Source organism: Glandiceps talaboti, chromosome 13 (genome assembly GCF_964340395.1).
Source record: "Glandiceps talaboti chromosome 13, keGlaTala1.1, whole genome shotgun sequence".
Classification (NCBI taxonomy): Eukaryota; Metazoa; Hemichordata; class Enteropneusta; family Spengelidae; genus Glandiceps; species Glandiceps talaboti.
Window position 1 is genome coordinate 24,468,962 of NC_135561.1, and position 23,458 is coordinate 24,492,419.

The window sequence follows — 23,458 nt, forward strand, 5'->3', positions numbered from 1 at the left end:
GTTGTCGTGATACGATCCAATATGGCCGCCTAGCACCATTTTGTTTGCAACTTTTCCATGTCCAAAGCCATAACTCAGACATGCTTGAACAGATCTCATTCACAGTTGGCATTAGGACAGTGTTCTGTGACATACATGTGCATATCCATTTTCATCGTGATATGATCCAATATGGCTGCCTGGCAGCCATTTTGTTTGCAACTTTTCCATGTCCAAAGCCATAACTCAGACATGCTTGAACAGATCTCATTCAAAGTGACATACATGTGCATAATCCATTTTCGTCGTGATACAATCCATTATGGCTGCCTGGCAGCCATTTTGTTGGCGCAGTTTTCATGTCCAAAGCCATATCTCAGACATGCTTGAACAGGTCCATCCCGTCCCCACCCCACCATTGAAAACACAAGCTAAACTTGCAATTCAAATTGTGAAACAAGTTGCTATCTCTGGAAAACATACTTTAAACGAGACACTTTAGATTTACCAGTACTCATGCTTTTATAGCCTTCATGTTGTTTCTGTAGTTTTGATTCGCATGTTTCTGTAATTTATACACATTGATGGCGTAGGTTAACATCATAGGCACTTGTTTCCTGAGATATGTATCAGAACATGTTTCTATCAGAATACAATAAAATATCGATAATATTGGCATGTTTAGCCACTTACCCACTAACACTCACCGTGTTAGCCAATTGTATACGAAAAGCGGTAAAATAATACGCACTTCTGTGATCGCGCACTGAAGTCCATGGTGACTTGCATGATCACAGAAACATGTGTTATTTTACCCCTTTCATATACAATTGTTTAAACACGCCATTATTATCGATATTTTATTGTATTCTGATATATATATTGGGAAACAAGTGCCTAAACATGCACTGCACCGTGATGGTGATGAACAAGTTGACAGCGGCTTTCACATGTTTCAGCATGTGCAAAATGTACAGATCTGTTTTGAATTACTACTATACATGTATCTATTGCTGAATAATATTTCTAGACGATAAAACTTTTGATTTTCACGTTAATAGAAGGATTTAATCAACATCAATCAATTGATCAACTGGTGAATGCTGAAATAAATAAATTACAATGCTGTAATAAACCAAGCAGCTGCTTTGAATGAGACTTGAAAGTTAACACCTTGAATGTGTATTGTATCACTAGTTTCCAGACTTTCATTGGTATACATTTCACGTTATATCCCAATGTGATTTAGCTTAATCATGCCTGTGCGTTGGTGGATTTTGAGGACGTACTCTCCACCACAGACAAATTTCTTCCTTGTCTGTGGTTCTACATAGTCAACTTGAAATAGCTTGAGGTCACCATGATTTGCTAAATGTCTGTTCGTTAACAAAAAGTCACATGTTATGCCGTACATAGTGTAGCACAGTTTTGTTTATTTTGTGTACACGATGATGTCTAAAATTTGATATCAGGTGATCTCCAAAACTATGTCGGATGTTATAGAAATTACAGGTACAAGTAATTTAGTATTGAAGTAATGTTTTCAGGATTAATAATCGATGTCACAAGAAATAGGTTGATGTGTAGGTTCGTCAAGTACCACAAATTTATAAATATATAAATTATAAAATATATTACATTTTTTTATATTGCTACTGTTGGCACTGGGAAGTGTATTTCATCCACTTCATGTGTGTTTCGTTTAGAAATTTCACTACTTCTACATTCCATAATTTCAACTGACTTGAATATATCCAGAAGAAATGGGTCATCACATGTACAGTGACGCAAATTTATGAAAACGGCAGTGTCTTGTATACAACGGACTCTAATGTTTTGTCTTGGTAAATTGGCAAAATTATCGTCGAAAGACTGTATGGCTGCTTCGTCAACGCCAAATGTTGCATTACTACGATTAATGCCATATTTTGATAAAATACAGTTGACATGGCACTACACCAGTTACAAATGCATTCTTGCGCAGAAATGAAATTGTGAACATAAGAACGAACATCTCTGTTGCAGTCACTGTTTCTGGCAAGATGATTGATATCACTTGAAACTGTACTCCTTGGAATCAAATATAGTCACAAGATGAAACTTCAGAAACTTGCCTGAAGAATTCAACATGATACATTGAAAACATTCTAATTTCTTTGCTGCTGTATGCACAGCCTAACACAAATTGTAACTCGACTCGATATGTGTGTAAAATTCATTGAATATGATGTAAACATTGATGAATCATTTTCACCCCTCTCACCAAAAGTGGTATGGTACATCCATGTCTGCTTATACTACTAGCTAGTAAATTTTCATTTGTTGCCAATACAAGATGCGCTCAACAAATTTTGTTGTTTTGGTAGCTAATCAGTGCGGGTTAAACTTGCAATACTGTCATGCAGATCTCATTGGCGACATAAAGTTGTGATGACTCTGTCAAATGGCAAAAAAGATTAGAAACTCCTGTTTAGGTGTTGATGAATGATAAAACCGTGTTTATGTAACTTCAAATGTTTTTTTAAGTCATTCATTTGTTGGAATATGTGTCTTTATTGTCCCTGGACATTATGGTTATTTTAGGACAACATATTGCATCTCTCCCCATGTATATAAGTTGGCATGATTTCTGACTGTCATGGCTTCAAGACAACTTGAGAAAAACAGCAGTGCATCTGGTATTTCATAATCCTTATCGTGATATGGACCCAAAACGAACTCCACCCCCCACCCCCATGAAATATTTTTTATGTTGGCTGTGTGTCAGTTTTATAATGTATGACACGGCCGGCCCCTAGCATCTCGTGCTTCTGTTGAATCCATGTTTAGGATGCTGTCCCACCTGACAGAGGACCTGCGGCAGCTTATTTATTTCCTGATTATGAGTGCCTACATGAAAGTGTTTGGCCGACTTACGGTGATCCTCAAGCCACAGTGCATCGGAGTTACATCCCTTTTCTCTTCCTTACTAGTTTATGCATGATCAAATGTTTGTCCAGTGTGATAATCTCCCAGAAGATTAGACACAAAGCAAATTTTCGCGGTAACTTATCTCTCGCCAATTATAAGATTAGGGGTGTTTTAATTTAGATAGAGGAGCAGACTTAAGAATGGACAAGACAGGGAGGGTGTCTTTAGTCAGTCAATAAAGAAAAGAGAGAATTCTCCTTTATATTTTCAACCGGGATGGGCGCTGTTCTTCCGTCTGTGCGTCCCTGAGAGTATAGCGTCTTTACACATGTTACACTTATGTACAGCTATGAAGCACTGCTGTGTTCCACGCTGCTATAATAGTTCCAAAAACACCAAAAATGTGCACTTTTACCACATACCCAAGGAGAAAACATTGAAGAAGCGTTATTTCCAGCTAATGAGAAACGACAACGCGAAGTTGGAATCGAAAAACACACGAATATGCAGTGTTCATTTTGCCGAAGGCAAGAAGACAGCTACTACCACTAGTCATGGATGTATTACATCCGTGGTCTAATTTAACCATGGATGTATCCTAATACATCCATGGTCTAACATCCCGACTTTGTTTCCGTGGTCAAGGCAACCTAAGCCGAGAAAGCCACCAAAGATCAGGACAGTAATTACACCAGAGACATTTACGCCAAATCTAGGATCACCCGTAACCACAGCGCCTAGCAGCGTGCGAAATTAACGCCGGTCCTTCGGTCCAAGACCAACAGATTTCTGTTCGGACCGACAGTTTACAACATCTTATCAGTCCTTATGACCAATTCGATTTTGGAGTAAATAATAACATTTATTCAAAGATATATCCAATTTCACCAACATGAATCTGATCTTGTGTTATCTATTTTACTCTCGACATCTCGTTCAAGTCAAGCGACTCAATGTTGATATCATGTCTACATATGACATAGCATACCGCATTTACTTTATGAAATTATGTTAGCAAATACATGACTGGTTGAATTTCTCTAATTATTTGTGTCTTGACAAATCAGAACGTCTTAGACATTCAGACTCATTTTACGCATTCAGCGCATGCGTCTTTTTACGCCATATAATAATCACTGTTGTAAACTTTACTGTTCGAAGTGTATGAAACTTTTAACGTATTTGAGACAGTTCCACGTTGTATTTATCCACGTTGTATTTATAAGTATGTGGCGATATTTAGAAGGCGGCAATGAGCTTCCGAAGGACATGACAAAACAGACACTGTGTTTTTTTAAAGGCTGGTATTAAAGCCGGTAATGTTAGCGGGTTTCTCGATCAATTTACTGGAGTTCCCCATCATGTGTGTGGCCATGATCAAAGCAAAAATGACGGAAAACATATAAAACTACTCTGAAAATGGAGTTTTAACTAATAAAGAAGGCAGGTACGCTTTGTAAAATATCTTCAGTACGATAGGTTTTTTGTTGTTGTAAAAACAGTAAAAAAAATGCGTAGTCTGATTGATTTCAATTTGATGCATCTGATAATGTACGTCCTGTCATGTCGTAATCAACCTATAAACTTAGAAATGTTGCAATTTTTGTTGCCATTGTTTTATCTGAAAAATTACTGCATCATGCCAGACGTAGGTTTATAGTGGATGACACAGGACAGCACAGTCAACACAGCATGCTCCCACATAAAATCACACTTTATACGTAAGACATGTTTAGCCATAGTTCTCTTCATCATGTTCAGATTTTTTTACCCAAACAGTCAGAGACGATACTCAATACACCATGGTAGGGTACATGGGTAGGGCTTCATATGGGAGGGGGGGGGGGGGGCTTCAGTACATTTTTGTAAACACTGAAAGAAGACGAAACCACTCCGTGTCACTGTGTGGATGGAACTTGAAATAAAGCGAATACACAGTTTTCAAGAGGGATAGTTATCCGACAAAACAATGTATCTAAGGTGAACGCACAAGTGAACACAGCTGATTCGGCTGACATTGATTATCAATCTGACCACGGCTTCGATAACAAAAATTTTTACAACTGGAAAAAAACCTAAAAATACACATGAAAAAACTATGTTTGTATACACTTTATACCAAGGGCCTTCTAATTAATGGCCATGGTTTGTTACGGGAAATGCAAGGTACTGCTAGGAACAACATTAGTTACGACCGAAACCAGAAACGGTTGCACCTCTTCTACAAGACAACCAACGCTTTAGTTCGACTACAGTAGCTCCGGAGGGGGTCATTGTACATGAGCTTAGCTCCAGGAACAATGTCAACTTGTAAGTGACACACTGCATTAAGCATGGCAGAATTTGCCATGCCTGATATGCCATTCCCCCAGGTGGAGAAATGTTTCCCAGAGGGCGCTAAATTTGAATTTCCGGTTTGCATTGTAAAATGGAGAATTACATACAGCCTCATATAACTGAGAGCAAAGTAACCAGGGAAAGAAAAACATAGTTTTAAAACTCAGTGAGTGAATTGATCAATATCACACACAAAATAAGTTATATTGCACCACAAAAATTGATTATTCAATCTATCGATCAATCAATTACATGCTCGCTGCCCCCAGTGCTTCCACGAGTGGATTGGCTACCCCAGCTTAGACACTGATGCTGAGGCTGTGGACGCCAAAGCCAGAACTTTCAACTCTGTGTCTATCCCCAGTGCTCAGTTAAAGCAGTTAGGGGAAATGCATGCAGAAAGTATCTGTGCATGACTGTTCTGTCATATATTGGTTTCTAGCTGTAGCAACATCCAAACTCCAGAAAGAATCCCCGGAGATACCTAAAGTCTCAGACTATTGGGCATTGCAATAAAGGGTCTCTACCACATCTCTGAATCTTCAGCACTGATTTTGATGGAGAGCGATACCTTCCTGAAATGAGAGTCTAACTCTGTAATACAGGAACTGAAGGAAGCAAGAGGCTCCTCATTTTCCACTTCCTCACAGGAGGCTAGCCATACAAGTAGTAATACGATGCCTGCAAACAGAAGTTTCCAAAACAACAGGAGTAAACTTGGACAGTCTTGGACAGAGGACGTTCATGTGGTATGCTGCGTAGTCAACAGATAGAGGCAAAGCTGGCCCTGAAAAGCCCTTCTTTAGCAAGAATTCCTCAAAGAGACCGGGCTCTGATTCACAACAGCACTCCTGACTCTCCACACGGCAACACAGCACAGGAACTCCCCATTCCAAGACTGGAAATACCGGTGGGGGGCAAACCACTTTGCAAATGCTTTGGACACAATTTCACAAGAAAAGTGGCATTTGTCCATAGTAAGGAACGGTTATGTCCTAGAATTTGTCAGACAACTGCCTCTCACATCGATTCCATAAGTTCAAAGTCCTGACTGCACATTTGCCTTTGTGGGTACAGCATGTCAGCAAAAAGCGCCACCTTGGTGTCCTGATTCAGACTCATATACTACCAACTTGTGGGCCTTTTTTAATGATTTTGATAAACTCCACTAAGAACGTTCCTATCATATTTCAACTTAATCTCAATAATTTTGGAATTATAGATTATTGACCTAAAAGACATATTTTTAGCCTTAATTTGATGGTCAAAATTTGATATTTGATGTCATTACCAATTCTTAATATAAACACCCTGAAGAACGTTCCATCCAAATTTCAGACCAATCGGCTGAGCAGTTTTAGACCCAAATCACACATCGGTGGTAAGATCATTTTGATTTGAACAATTTCCCAACTTGACACCCAAGGTAATATACCCATAAAATATCAGACTGAGTGGTTTTTGACTTTACGTTGTTCACACACATACACGCACACCCACACACACACACACAGACAGACAGACAGACAGACAGACACTTGCCATGCCTATCTCACTACTGAACAATATCAGTTCAGTTGTGCTATTATCAGATGCAAGCTATCTTTGGAGACTTTGACCTTGACCTTCAGGGGCAATTATCAAAATCAAGACAATTCCTGCCTCTCACAGACACATTGTATTGTTTACATATTGCCAATTAACGCAGTTTGGTACATAATATGCATATAACTCCTGTGTGTTCTTGAGCTGCGCAGCATTAATCTTGTTTTCATATCAATCATGTATTTTCCTATTTTCCTCCAGTTGACTATAACCATGGTAACTCGATTATCAGAGGTCAAAGGTGAAGATCCAGTGTCCTTACTGCAGCTGTTAGATTTACTGACAGTGAAGGTAAGTTGTTGCACCCTGTCAGCCTTCAAAGTAGCAATGTCTATTTCATTGTGGGTACAGTATGGCTGTCTCCATGGTAGAAGGTTTACATAATTCTTTGGTAATGCAGTTAAACATATAATTGTTATCACGGTAGTGTTGGTATATATAGAAGACATTTTCCTTGGTAATTCTACATCAATCTATAGGAATGATCCATTAATTAATGGATGGATGGATGGACAGACATGGATCACCTTTGACGTTATGACAAAATGGTGGCCATATTTCTCCCAGAAATACATAATTTGTCTTGTATCTCCAAAAGTTTGATATATACATGCACAAACACCACTCAAGTGTCTACCACATAATAAACGATTATCTTAGTGTATACTGAATTAAAAGTTCTCCTCAGCGACACAAAATTTGTATCAAACTTTTAGTGTCTCTGTCAAATTGAAAGTTCACGCTGTTGTTCATACTTCATGTCATGGTACTGATAGTTTGTGGATTGCTGTATTGTATCATAGTGTAGTTTTATGTACTCTGTATGGTCCGACTCTGAGAACCGCACATAGATTCATCCCGAGTTCGTTCTTGGAGCACATATTTTTAGAGAGTGATTACCATAGAAAATAGAAAGCCTAGAAAGGAGAAATTAAACTGCTGTATAGAGTATTGTTGCATATAAATGTTTTCTTTTTGGAAGTGCAAACTATGTACTTGTATACAGTGTGCGGGAGAATGACACTTGATGTGTTCATATACATGTATTTACATTTATAACGTATTTACATGTAGAGTGCATGTAAATTTGGAAAAGACACACTGTAATGGGATTTTGACACTAATTTTGGCAGGAATGCATTAACCGTAACAGAGCGGATATGTCCTATAAAATTTGTTGATATAGCTTACAGTTTTAATGAAAAATTTGCATAATTAATGATTTTAGGTAATGAACGATACTCAGTAATTAAGCAGTATCATGCACTCTTCAAATTCCGTATAATTTGGCACATACATTAACCCTAAGAAAGCACGCTTGTCCAAAAAAAGCCTGTTACCATAGTTTTTTAAGTTTAATTTGCATAATTAGTGATTCCCTTGCGGGAGGCATTCAGTTTAAATCTGGTGAAGTTGTTCTTTGTCCTTGTGTGAAAAAAGGAATCACAAATTTGAGCAATGCTATTCATTGATATTCAGATTAAAGATTGTGACTACCTGGCTGTCCAATCTTTCTAAACAATATATAATATACTCTGTAGAAATTACTTAAAATTACATAATCTTAATTGCCTTCTTTTTCTAAGGTGTAATGTGTAGTACACAATTTTCAAAAAAATAGCTTACTGGGAACTGTTATTATGAATGGAATTTTTTAATGTACTTAAGGAATAGTCTATATGTAATGGAATATCCTCAGACAATAGTATCTCTATAGTGGTCTGAGGTAATATATATGATTTCATAGACAATAAATAATTGACCCCACTTTTTGTCAAATGGCCCCACTTTTTGCAACCAAGAGGCCTTTGTCCCCACTAGTTGGAAACCTTGGCATAAATGAACTAATTTCAGCACCGTAGTTGTTGTTGTATTTTGTTAGTCCCCGCCAGACAAAGTCTGGGACGGGGACTTATGGATTGGGTTCGGTCCGGCCGTCCGGCCGTCCGGAGCCGTTTCTTGGAGATGCCTAGACCAATTTTTTTCAAACTTGGTACAGGGGCAACATACAATGGCATACATATGCACGTCAATTTGTTTCATAATATGATCCAATATGGCTGCCTATCAGTCATTTTGTTTGCAAATTTTCCCTGTCCAAAGCCAAATGCTTGAACAGATCTTATTCAAAGTTGGTATTAGGACAGTGTTATATGACATACATGTGCATATCCATTTTCATCGTGATACGATCCAAGATGGCTGCCAGGCAGCCATTTTGTTTGCAAATTTTCCATGTCCAAAGCCATAACTCAGACATGCTTGAACAGATCTCATTCAAAGTTGGTATTAGGACATTGTTCTATGACATACATGTGCACAGTCATTGTTGTAGTGATACGATCCAATATGGATGCCTGGCAGCCATTTTATTTGCAAATTTTCCATGTCCAAAGCCAAATGCTTGAATAGATCTCATTCAAAGTTGGTATTTGGACAGTGTTCTATGACATACATGTGCATATCCATTTTCTTTGTGATACAATCCGATATGGCTGCCTTGACCCTGGTTATACATTTTAGACCATGGTTGACCATGGGTTGACCATGGTTGACCATGGTCTATAAACCCTGACCATGGTCTGATACCATGGCAGACCGTGGTAGTTCATGGTCAACCATCAAATACCATCAAATACCATGGTAGACCAAGGTAGACCAAGGTTGCTTTTTCGAAGGGGTAGAACCACTTCTACATATGTTACAAAAACAAACTCAAAATGCTCAAGGTTTGACAAGTTAAGGTGTCACTCAGCAGATTCTGACTTTGTATGTCCAGACAACAAATGTAAGTCCAACCTAAAAATCTGGATTTATCTGCCATTTAACTATTTGTTGTGAAAATCTACCATTTGTACTGTAGTTCAAGAACAAAAAAATGACAGTGGTACATTATCAGATAGGACTTTTCTGTTCATATCTTTATATTTTACCCCGAACTTTACCCTTAAAATCTACCAAAAAAATCCATTTCATCCATTAATCACAGAAGTAAAGTATTTGAGGGGGTCTACAAAAAGTTGTTTCAGAAAGTATTGGACCCAAAGATGTTGTTATTTACTCTATTACAGAAATTACTGGAGCCAAAGATGGTGTTATTTACTCTACATGGATGTATGTCTGTACAACTAGATGACATAGCAATAGATGAGTTCTATGATGTCTACAGTGCTGTGTATCATCTAATCAATTCTATGTTCCTACACTACTCCAAGATAGTACTCACTGCATTACCAAGCTACTATATGTGTCTCTCACATATCCTTTGAATTTATCATTGTTTGGCAGTTTGTGATACACAAAATACCATTACCTGTTGTAGATAAGTTCATAGCATAGATGGGAAAAAAGCTACTGTAACAATATATGTTGCTGCCACAATAATGGTGTTTCCACGTGAGATTTGCCTGACATGAGGCAAAAGTGTCCATATTGGGGCTGTAACATTTTAGCACAACTGAACTGAGTCTCAGGAGTGTGATATGTGTGGTGAAATGTGCATGTGTGTGTGGGTGAGGGTATCGGAGAATGTGAATCATTTAAAGTAAAAAAAACACCAGACTAATTGTCTTGATAATTGGTAGGGTGTGTAGATGAAAATTTTTGCAATGAGTGATATTTCATCTGATCAATTTCCTTTTAGAATAACTTCTCAAGTATGTTATGTAATCACTCTGTCAAAGTCTATTGTCACTCCCAGGTCAAAGTTCATCTTTCACTGTACACAGTGTCAAGGTAAAATCTTAGACCCTACAGGAAAGGGACACTGTCTGCCAGCATTTCTTTCAAACAAAGTCAGTAATAATCCCTTTAACACCTTGCCAGAAATTGGATTATCAAACCCGATAGACTCTCTGGCAATGATTAAAATCTCACTGAGTCACGCAATATGTGTGATGCAATTATGTAAATAAAAATGTAAATGAACTGACATCTTATGTGCAACTGACTACAAGCTTGCACTCAAAACAAAAATGGCAGATGTGCCAGTCGAATTTACTGATGTTTTTACCAATTTAGTGATTGACCTTGTGAGTTTCACAAGTATGAATATCGGATGATGAGAACGAATCAAGCGAAGATCAGATGATGAATACGAATCAAGCGAAGAGGACGAAATATGGAACAGCAAGACCATAGAGCATGTATCCAAGACATCTAAACATCAAAATTTGCTGTATTTTTGAAAAATTATAGTGCACTGTCAGTGTTGATGATAGATTGAAATGTGACAAGAGTTTCCAATGTATTAACAGACTTGCATCGAACACCTTTTAAAAGCCCGTAGAACAGTTGGTAAGTAGGTATTCCATATACAATGTCTTAAATCTCATGTCTCCAAAATAAGTGTTTATTTTGACCGAGTCAAGTTCAATTCATTTTTAGCACAACTGAACTGAGGTTCAGTAGTACTATAGGGATCGCCCGGCATCTGTCTGTCTGTCTGTCTGTCTGTCTGTGTGTGTGTGTGTGTGTGTGTGTGTGTGTGTGTGTGTGTGTGTGTGGATGTGTGTAAACAACTTAAAGTCAAAAACTGATGAACCGATTGCCATGATATTTGGTGGGTCCATTACCTTAGGTGTCTAGTTGGGAAATTGTTCAAATCAAAATTATCACATCACAGGTATGGGATTTGGGTCAAAAAATGTGATTTTTGGTCAAAAAACTTAAACTCAGAAACTACTGTGTAGATTGGTGCGAAATTTGGTGGGAACATTCTTAAGGGGGTGAAAAGTAAGATTTGTTCATGACATGATGATTCCATCAGTAATATGCAAATTAGGGCTAAAAATGTGTCTTTTTGGTTAAAAATCTATAATTCCAAAACTACTGAGCAGATTGGGCTGAAATTTAATGGGAATGCATCTAGGGATGTATGGATGAAGAAATATTAAGCATACAATGATTCCATGAATGATATGCAAATTAGGTGTAAGAATGTTCTTTTTTGGTCAAAAATTTTTATCTCAAAAAGTACCTGGTCAATGAGTCTGAAACTTGGTGAGATGTTTCTGAAAGTGTTACTCTAAAGATTTTCTTCAAAACATTTTGACAAAAATTGGCCCTAGCAACCATGACCATGCCCTTAGCAACAACCAAATGGCAGTACACTTTTTTTTTATTTTTTTTTATTTTTTTTTGGTATATGTGCAATTGTGAACAATAGCCACTTCAAGAATAAATGACAAAGAGATCTTATTGGCCAAGCAAACTGGTTCGCTGCTGCTCAGAATAACAAAAAATGTAAGACGGCAAGGAATTTAAGAACAATTACAGAAAAATGGACACAAACTGGGTTAAAAAACACAACAACAGGTTTTCACCCTACACTTTACGAAAGGTGTAGATTGGTTAAACAACAACATCATCTGGTAGGCAAGTGAGTAAACATTCAAAAAATGTATGCAAATACCCCAGCAACCATGACCACGCTCATAGCAACAGCCAAATGGTGGTGTATTTCACTAAGATAACAACAGGGTTTAATAGACAATTGAATTAACATTCAAAAAATGTATGTAAATTTGCCTAGCAACAACCAAATAATCACGTATATTGCAAAGATAACAGGAATAGAAAGACAAATGAATAAACATTCAAAAAATGTATGCAAATGTACCTAGCAACAAGACCACGCCCATAGCAACAGCCAAATGATCACATATATTGCGAAGATAACAACAGGGATTAATAGACAATTGAATAAACATTCAAAAAATGTATGTACATATGCCTAGCAACAAGACCACGCCCATAGCAACAGTCAAATGATCACGTATATTGCAAAGATAATATCAGGAATTCATACACAAGTGAACAAAAACACACAAAAATGTATGCAAATATATCTAACAACATGACTACGCCCATAGCAACAGCCAAATGATAGCATATATCATAAAGATATCAACATGGTTGGATAGGCAACTGGATAGTCATTCAGCAAATGAACACCTATTGTTAGCATGGACTAGCATATGGATAAACATTTTTAAAAACTACAGTACAGTTGTGCTACAACGCCATTGGCGGTATTTTTTCATGTCTGGAGCTATTTGGCAGACATGTCTGAGCAGATCAATTTCAGTCAATCTTGGTATAAGGGCAGTATACTATTAGGTACATATGCATGTCAATTTATGATTGCACCTATCACAGACAGGAAGTGTTACAATCCAAACAGCTGGGACTATGTCATCTACGATACCTTGTCTTTGTCATTGAGTAGATCATGCAGTGATAGGGCAGTACTTAACATTATTATATGTCACATATATTGGACCACCCCGTTATGCATTGTTTTCAGTGGAGAAAGTTATGATGACGCAGCAGTCTGTATATTATGGTACTGACCGAAATCGACCCAGAACTCATTTCGCATATTGACTGAAATCAACCTGGAACTATTTAGACATGCAGAAACAAAACGAACATTACTGTGCATCAATATCAACATTTATTTGTGAGGAATACACATTTATAAATGGAAATTCTGCCATAAAACACACTCACACTACTAAAATGGTGTCGGAATACTACTTTGCAACAATGTTAGGTCATATAAACTTTGTAATGTCACTGTCACTGGGGTCGTCGCACTTTGCAACAGTTCATGCTGTTAGCAGCACAGAAGAATGGCAAGCTTTTCAAAATAACAGATCCCATGGTTAGCACATAACTTGACATACAATATCACACAATCTATTTTGATGGCAGCAGTGCTATTTTGTTCATGTAACATGTGTAATATGAGAATCCAACATTCTGAAGTTATCCCGAACACGATGATGGTGACCAAAATGATCGACATGCGACTTTGTTAGTCCCCGCGGACGAAGTCTGGAACGGGGACTTATGGATTGGGTTCTGTGCGTCCGTCCGTCCGTCCGTCCGTCCGCAGCCGTTTCTTGGAGATGCCTGGACCGATTTTTTTCAAACTTGGTACAGGGGCAACATGCTATGGCATACATATGCACGTCAATTTGTTTTATGATACGGTCCAATATGACCGCCTAGCAACCATTTTCTTTGCGAATTTTCCCTGTCTAAAGCCATAACTCAGACATGCTTTAACAAATCTCATTCAAAGTTGGTATTAGGACAGTGTTTTATGACATACATGTGCATATTCATTGTTGTCATGATACGATCCAATATGGCTGCCTGGCAACCATTTTGTTTGTGAATTTTCCATGTCCAAAGCCATAACTCAGACATGTTTAAACAGATCTCATTCAAAGTTGGTATTAGGACAGCGTTCTATGACATACATGTGCATATCCATTTTCGTCATGATACGATCCAATATGGCTGCCTGGCAGCCATTTTGTTTGTGAATTTTCCATGTCCAAAGCCATAACTCAGACTCCATTTTCATCGTGATATGATCCCCCATACCCAACTAATCCTTTATTAACCCTAACCCTAGCCCTAACCCTAACCCTAAAGCACACACAACATATCTAAGTCTGTTTGTTTTAGGTTCACAAATGTTGTTGCGTGATCAGAGTAGTGATAATTCCTTAAAACCCAATTATAGCGGGGTCTATGTCATTCTCAATGACTTGTTCTGTATATTATGCAAATGAGTTGACCACACAACTATGCGTTCAAATATAGTAATCCGATGCTATTTTTAACATTAAATGTAAAATCTACGTGTCGTACTGATCATACCCTTGCATCTTGGGCATAAAATCCAATATCAAGGCTTTAATGTGTATTGTGTAGTATTATGGTTAGTGAATGAAAGATTGATCAACATTAATCAGTTTTGTTAATTTATATTTTCCCTTTACCAGATCCTGGAGAGAATGAAAGTAAAGAAGCTGCTGGTAGTGCTAATGTTGCAGTGACTAATTTAATATCAGCTAAAATGTGAATGAGGACGTTTGCAACACCATAGTTTTCACTGCCACTTTTGATAATATTGAGTCAATGTGTACATATTTTGAGGGATAAATGAATAATTGACTGCATTAACATTTTTAGCAAATAAAACCATTTAAAAGAAGTATGATGATATATCTTTTTCATTTCTTGTAATGATAGATGTTGTATGTGGGTTGCAGCTACCATACATAATAAACTTTGTTTATTAGTCCCCGCCGGACAAAGTCCAGGACAGGGACTTATGTATTGGGTTCCGTCTGTCCGTGCGTCCATCCGTCCATCTGTCCAGAGCCATTTCTTGGAGATGCCTGGACCGATTTTTTCAAACTTGGTACAGGGGCAACATACAATGGCATACATATACACGTCAATTTGTTTCATGATATGATCCAATATGGCCGCCTAGCAGCCATTTGTTTGCGAATTTTTCCTGTCCAAAGCCATAACTCAGACATGCTTGAACATATCTCATTCAAAGTTGGTTTTAGGACAGTGTTCTATGACATACATTATGCATATTCATTGTTGTCGTGATACGATCCAATATGGCCGCCTAGCAGCCATTTTGTTTGTGAATTTTCCATGTCCAAAGCCATAACTCAGACATGCTTGAACAGGTCCCCCCCCCCTTTACCCGACCCATCCTTTATTGTTGAATGGTTTATTCCATCATGTCTTGAAGAGTAGGCATGTCCCACGTCCAACAAGGAGACACAACATGAGTAGGCATGTTCCATGTCCAACGAGCAGACACAACATATCTAAGTCTGTTTGATTTAGGTTCACAAGTGTTGTTGTGTGATCAGAGTAGTGATATCAAGAAAATGACAACATAAACTGCCAGTTCCTTAAAACCCAATCAGAGCAGGGACTATGTCATTCTCAATGACTTGTTTTTGTGTAACTTGTGATTGTGGCAGCATTGACTGTTTCTACCCTATACCCGCCACTCTTCAAAAAGAGGAAAATGTCCAGTTGGTTGCTGTTTGGGTTGCTTTCCCAGTGTGGGTGCCCATAGAATATTTTCAATCTGAAGTAATACTTTCCCAGATTATTTCAATGTTACCAATTTGGAAGTGTCTGAAATAGCCAAAAATGACTTCAAACTGATGTAATGTTGAACGAGGAAAAGGGATGGTTTCTTTATAAATGATGTCTACATAAAAGAGACTTGGCCTGGAACTATGAAGTGATATTGTTGTTTGTTTCCTAATATATTGTTACTTCTAGTTAACCACTTACTGTAACTTGTTAAATCACCAGAAGTCACAGCCAATATGCCAATATATATATATATATATATATATATATATATATATATATATATATATATATATATATATATATATATATATATATATAAACATACATCCATGACAAGTCTACCAAAACTAACTATATATATATAAACAATATAAACATACATCCATGACAAGTCTCTGAAACATTCCATGAAAACACTATATTTACAGAATATACTTCATTATGGAATGCTCAAACACAAATCATAGAAGACATCGGCATTCTGTCAACATTGCACACAATTATTATCAGACATTATAACCACAAACTAGTACATGTGCATTATCAACACCATCAGCAAAACATATTAAATAAGGTGACCGACCATGTTGGAAATGAGCACAGTGCATTATGAAGTTTTTTTTCTGTCCGTTAAACGAGCAGTTTAACCCAAAACTAAAACCTGTAGCACTTATTTCCTGTCACATGTACAAAGAATGGTATACATGCAATTTTCAGGGATTTTTGAGCAGATTGACATCATAATCGGGTCTTTAACTTCAACCACAGACTGAAAAACCATTGCAGTACAAACAACTTAACAAGCATCAAGAGCTGACAACACACTGAATGTATTTATGCTATAACACGTAGGAAAACGCTTGTTCCTTGATGACAATATTTCGTAAAGTCTTCTCTGAGTGAAATTTCACTTGTACTATGACAAAAATGTGAGCGAAATACAAGAGATTAAACATACTTTTAAAATGGCCATGTGATACTAACTGTACAGCAAGACAATAGGTCACTTGTTTATCAGCTTATGGGCGGAAGTAACATTCCCTTTGATGAATTCCGACAGAGACACGCCCCTTTCGTGTAGGGTCTATGGTGAAATGTGTGTGTGTGTAATAATTTTAATTGTTATGTACTTATTATATTTTATGTATTATTTTTTGGTCTATTTTAGTGAGGAAGGGTGTCTAATTTCAAACCGATACTGATGATATGTAGCACTATAACACTGAAGACTTTTGAAAAGTATTATTTCATCAAAAATTTTAATTCTCAAAAGTACTGGGCAGCTTCTTCTGAAAATTGATGGAAATATTTGTAGATGTGTCCAGATGAAGAATTATTGAAGACAACATGACCTGATTTTTAATTCATATACACATAAAGTCTAAGAGTGTGATTTCTTGTCAAAAAGTTAAAATATTCAAAATTACTACCTGGCTAATTTTCTGAAATTAGGTGATGATGTTTCTTGGGGTATAGATGAAGAGCTGTTGATGAAATGATTATACAATCATTAATATGCAATGGCATATTATTTCTGAGTGTTGGTGCGTACGAAATTCAAACTTGGCCGCTCTACAACTAAAAGGAATACATTGTAGGTAGTCAGTATCCAATATGTCTGCCTAATACTGTGTTAACTGTTTGGGAAAGTAAAAGATTATCAACTTCTTTCAAAACAAGGTAAATGATAATCCTCAATTTATGTAGTATTTCAAAAGAGTCCAGGAACAAGCTCTCACATTGTAACATTTGGATAAATTTGAACAACTATGATTTTGGAGGAGATTGGTCACATAGGAAAATTGACATGAGTTGCAGGATATCAAAGTTTAATTGTAGTTTTATTACAATATAAATCATTTTCTTTACATCCACTCACATCTCATACAGTCTATTGTGAGAGACAATGACCAAAAAGATACAAACACCAACAGAAACAACAGTGTTAACATGAAGAAACAAGAAAATTGTGCTCGAAATGCAGAGAGGTAAACTATTATGAATGTATTGTTTACTAGAAATAAGTGCATAACTTGCTATAGTCTTGACTTCTGACCCATCTTTTTACCTCACTGAGAGTGTCAGAAGTCAATACTATAGCAACAAATGACATGTCAATAATGAACAAATGTTGTCAGCCAGTGATTATTCTCAGATCACTTTGTCTGATTTCTACAAATTGCCTGTTGGAAGCTTATACATTGGGTTCCATTTGTCTGCCTGTCCATGTGTGTGTCCATGTTCATATCTCTGGTATGTACCAACTGATTTCAAGCAAACCTGACAAAAAGGTAGCATACTGTGTGAGAATAATCCACATCAATTTGTTGTGACCTCAGCAATGACAGTCATTTTTAGCACAGCTGATCGTATGCTCCCCAGGAAGTATAAAGAGCTGTTGTGCCGCTATAGATGTGAGCCAGGGGTAATAATTATAAAGTGCTTTGAGCACCCAGACTGGGTGGGAAAGCACTATATAAGAACCAACATTATTTATTATTATAAGATTTACTAGTGCTATAAGCAAAGTGTCTGTTTGTCTGACTGTCTGTCTGTCTGTGTGTGTGTGTGTGTGTGTGTGTAAACAACTTAAAGTCAAAAACCGGTGGACCGATTGCCATGATATTTGGTGGGTGTATTACCTTGGGTGTCTAGTTGGGTAATTGTTCAAATCAAAATGATCTTACCACCGGTGTGTGATTTGGTAAAAAAAATGTCATTTTTGGTCAAGAAACTTTAAATCCAAAACTACTTTGCAGATTAGTCTGACATTTGGAGGGAAACACTCATAAGGGTGTTTAAATTAAGAATTGTTCGCAACATGATGATCCCGGCCTATAAGTGATATGCAAATTAGGACTAAAATTGTGTCTTTTTGGTAAAAAATCTTTAATTCCAAAAATACTGAGCAGATTGGGCTGAAATTTAATGGGGGTGCATCTTGGGGGTATATAGAAGAAATATTAAGCATATAATGATCTCATCAGTTATATGCAAATTAGGTGTTAAAAATGTGAAGATGACTCTGGAAGTGTTATTCTACAGATTTTCTCTTAAAAAGATTTTTGACACAATTGGCCTAAGTAACCATGACCACACCCTTGGCAACAACCAAATGGCAGTATATTTTGGTTCAATAAGAACATCATCGGGTAGGCAAGTGAGTAAATATTCACAAATGTATGCAAATATCCCTAGCAACCATGACCATACCCATAGCAACAGCCAAACTGTGGTGTATTTCACCATAAGATAACACCAGGGATTCTTAGACAAGCAAACAAACATTCAAAAAGTGTATGCAAATATACCTAGCAACAACACAACGCCCATAGCAACAGCTAATTGGTCATGTATATTACAAAGGTAACATCAGGGATTCATAGACAAGTGAAAGAACAACTATGTATGCAAATATGACCACACCCATAGCAACAGCCAAATGAACTTGTATATTGCAAAGCTAACAACAGGGTTGGATAGGCAACTGGATAATCATTTAGCAAATGAACACCTATACCTTTCATGGATCAGAATGTGGGCAAACATTTTTAAAAATTACAGTTGTGCTACACCACCATTGGCACTATTTTTGATACTTTCATAACATTTTGAATAAAACAGTTCAGGTGATAATATGTTAACCATGACTTGACACATATGCAAGCCATTGCAATTCATGACCTTGACCTGTATAACAAAATCAAGGCCATATTTGTGATAGAAAAGCGCATTTTGCTCATTATCTCCAAAAGTTTGATACATATAGACACAATTACTCGCTCACTCACACACAAAGCTCACACAACACAACTCTGGCGGCAAAATACTGGAAGTACTTTATTGTACTCCACCAAACGGTGACAAAATACTGTGACACTGCTAGAGGCTACTATGAAAGTAACCTGACAAGTGCTAACAAGTTGAAAAAAGACCTGAAAAGAGGTCTGAAAAAATTACATAACTGATCGTAAACAGCTGGAAACTCAACTACAAAACAGGCAAAAAGCTAAAAAATAATAAAGGAAACTGAACTAAGTGAAAATACACAAAGTAAGTAAAAATACTGCGACTGGAGTATCAAACAATTAATAGATAACATAGAGAAATAAATAACTAAATAAGTAAATGAGTGAAAAAAAATACAAATAAATATATCAAATAAATGAAGGAGAGGGTGGGTGGGAAACAAAGGAAACCTGTCCCAACTGAACACTAAATTAAAAAATTTGGCTCAAACTATTTGCCAACTACTGCGACGTGTAAACTTTGCATGGGTCCCAGACATACTCGCCAAAGGTATTGGGCAGTAATTAAACAAAATGACACATTCTTAGTCAATTATTCCCTCACTCACACACAAAGCTCACACAACACAACTCTGGCGGCAAAATACCGGAAGTACTTTATTGTACTCCACCAAACAGGAGAAAAGAATTCAGAGGCCGTCAGAGACGTAAAATGGAACAAAAATTTAAAAAGAAACAAAAAAAGAATTAGGCACGGAAATGGTTTAAGATAAAAATTGTGATAATAAAATAAAGATAAAAGTAATATAAAAAAATAAAGATATTAAGGGAACCAAAAACAAAATAAAAGTGAAAGGGAAAAAAAACATACAAGAACTGATAATAACAGCATGCCTGTAGAAAATTGGAAATGAGACAAAACAAAATGGCTGTAAAAGCTCAAACATACAAAACTGTAAAAGTGAACTCGAGCAACTAGCTCACCCAAACTTACGAAAAAGTAAGCACACTATTATAGTCCAGGCTAGCAGCAAATAGAAATTTGACTGAAGCTCAAAAATGAGCAAAATGTCCTGACCCAAAAAAATGTTCATGCAAAATATTGCCATCTGGCAATAACAAGGTACTTGTGTATCCTTGAGAAGTAAATTACATGTAGGCAAAAAAATGTCAAACTAAACCGAGTTGACAAGCAAGTCCCAGCAAATGTGTACAAGGTTAGACTACCTGTAAAGGAAGCATGAAACAATGAACGAGGCAAACTGAGCCATACACCGAGTAACGGCTAAGCGAGCTTTGACATAGTTGGTATAAGCGCATCAGAGCGCCAGTCCCCGTGCATTTTGATAAACTCAGTGGATACCCCAGCCGCATAAGCGAGGGAAGCAGCACCTCTACGCAGGCTATGCAAAGAGTAGAGGTTGGGATTTTTACAGGATGTGGAAATGAGCTTCCCGAAAGCAGAGGACAACACAGACTGAGTTAGAGGTACAACTTTGCCTTTTGAAGGGTACACAAAGACTGGGGATCTACCAAGAGCTGGAATGCGAGAATACATTCGCTTAAATGCTGCTACTGGGCAGATTGAGGAACCCGGTATAGCAGAAATTGAAATGAGAAACACTCTTTCATGGCACTGAAGTGTCTTAGACCAGTGAGCAGCCACCAACAAAAATTCATCCTGAATGACGTTATCACAACGCCGTAAATGCCTAGCTGGATCAAAGGAACCACAGGAAGGGGTAACAAGGTTTGACTTACGCAGGAAGGAGAAGAATGCGAGATTGATAGCCCACCGGACTACAAGATGAAAAGGATCACTGAAGTTAATGAGTGTTGCAAGTCTGCTAGTATAGTGATACAAAACGGTAACTTCTGAATAGGTGAGTGCACTGATGATTTTTTCAAACCGGTGATGGTGAGCTTCACTTCCAGATCGGAAAAGGAAGAGACTGAGGTACCGGTAAGTATGTGAAGAGTTTTAACACTGGATATGTAATTGACGATAGACGCTGAACTCCGAAAGGACCGAGCTAGAAACTGAGCAAACAGCGATAAAATTTCTCCTGTTACTAGAAGTGGTGGAAAATCAAAGTAAACACAGAAAAACAGGTAAGCACGAAACTGGGTGACTAAATTACGGCGAGTTCCTGGACAAATGCTGCAAAACGGGTTGCTTGCAACTCATTCCTAAGGTAACCGAGTTCATCAGCAATACCTGTTAAAAGAACATCAAAAGGGACAGCTGAAATGAAAGTGGCTCTCTGCAATCAAAACTTCCTACAACTGAGAATCACGAGTAAGTTAAAAAAAAAAACATGTTTGATGGCTGGTATTAAGGTGCCATCGAGAAAGACAAGCGGCTAAAGGATTCTCACAACCGGGCCGGTGCAGTGCCCTCAGCTCAAAACCGTGAATAGCTGCATGAAACCACAACCACCGCGGCTAACATGAAAGAATCCCTACTCCTACCTAAATTTAGAACCTGGACACTATCCATATTGTCACAATACAATACAATACGTTTCTTAACCCATGAATGACCCCACAAACGAACAGCCACCACAATAGCAAGCAGTGAATGGATAAAGATTGGCGAACAATAAACTGGAAAGTGCAATGAAAAAACTGTGATTCGGTCAGACCTCCGCAACCAGATGGACATGAGTGTGTGGAGAAAACGTGATCAGGGTTAGACCATACTTTATCTGGAATGAAGGAAATACCGTTATAATGGTGCAAAAAATTCAACCACCACAAAACGTCTTTGCGAAACTCAGAATTTAAGAAAATGTGGTGATTGCAGGAATGTACTGAACAAAGTAATTCTAATAAACGACTAATGAAAAGGCGTCCTGGGCGGTCACAACTCACGACTAATGATAATTTCCCAATGAGGACCTGAAGTTCACGTTTAGTAGCTTTCTTCTTGTGAAGCCAAGTATACAACACTGTCAACACTTCTTGTAAATGATCCTCAGTAACCTGTAATGTCATGGAAATGGTATCAACAAATATTCCAATGAAAGTCAGATGAGTAGTCGGCCCAATGGCTTTGCTTGCTGCTTCTTCTAAACACAATTCTAAAAGAAGAGAACGCAAAGTGTTAAAAACCAAAAGGGAGCGGGACTGAATTTCAGCGTGCAAAAATCGTCCAAAAAATTGACAACACTGAAACCTGATTGATTAAACATATAAGAAATAGCATTAGTAGTCCGCTGACAGGCCAGAGCTGCTGACCTAAGCCCAAAAGGGAGATGAGTGTCAACAAAAACATAGCTATGCCATGAGAAACCCAACAAATGGTAGTCATGTGGGTCTACTGGGAGCTGCTTGTAAGCTCTTCTCAAGTCAAGTTTGAAAAGATGACAACCAGAGCCGAGGGCCGTAATAATGCTAACCAAAGAGTCAATGTTGGGGTAGGTTAGTTGAAAAGGTACGCCCAGATAAGAGTCTGGGGGAATGCCTGCATTGACGGACGTGAATGAAGGAAAGCTAAGATCCATAATAATACAACGATCGGAAGAATCCTTCTTTGGTACTGAGGATAAGGGGGAGATGGCTAAGGGGAGAGAAAGAGGGTTGCCAACAAAAGGCCCTGCTGTGGCCCCCAACTGCACTTCCCTGACGATAAATTTGTCCACCTGAAGAGCAAACCTGAGTGATGAAATGTGATTACGTGCTGAGGAAATGGGAAATGAAACACTTGTGTAGTTAACTGGCCAGCCGAACTCTAAACCCTGTAAAATGAAAGTGTCAGGATACCACTGTAAATGAGCATTCCAAGCTCGTAAGTTGAGGGATGTTGGGACTGGGATACGCAAACCTGAAAAATTAGGTTTACCAGAATTAAAGACTGAAGTGTGAGTATCGACCAGCCACTGCTGGTGTAAGACAGGGGAAGGGGGCCAGTTATAAGCGGGAGGGGCAATCCAAATTGG

The 23,458-nt window shown here is 37.7% G+C and overlaps 1 protein-coding gene across 1 annotated transcript in view; it reads left to right on the forward strand.

Moving 5' to 3' along the window:
* LOC144444421 (unhealthy ribosome biogenesis protein 2 homolog) overlaps nt 1–14,800 on the forward strand; it is a 257,137-nt gene extending 242,337 nt beyond the window's left edge. The window contains exons 23-25 of the mRNA XM_078133832.1: nt 7,033–7,122; nt 9,903–11,127; nt 14,634–14,800. Coding sequence (XP_077989958.1) covers nt 7,033–7,122; nt 9,903–10,100 — 288 coding nt within the window. The 3' untranslated portion in view covers nt 10,101–11,127; nt 14,634–14,800. The remainder of the gene's footprint in view (nt 1–7,032; nt 7,123–9,902; nt 11,128–14,633) is intronic.
* Nucleotides 14,801–23,458: the final 8,658 nt, after the last annotated feature.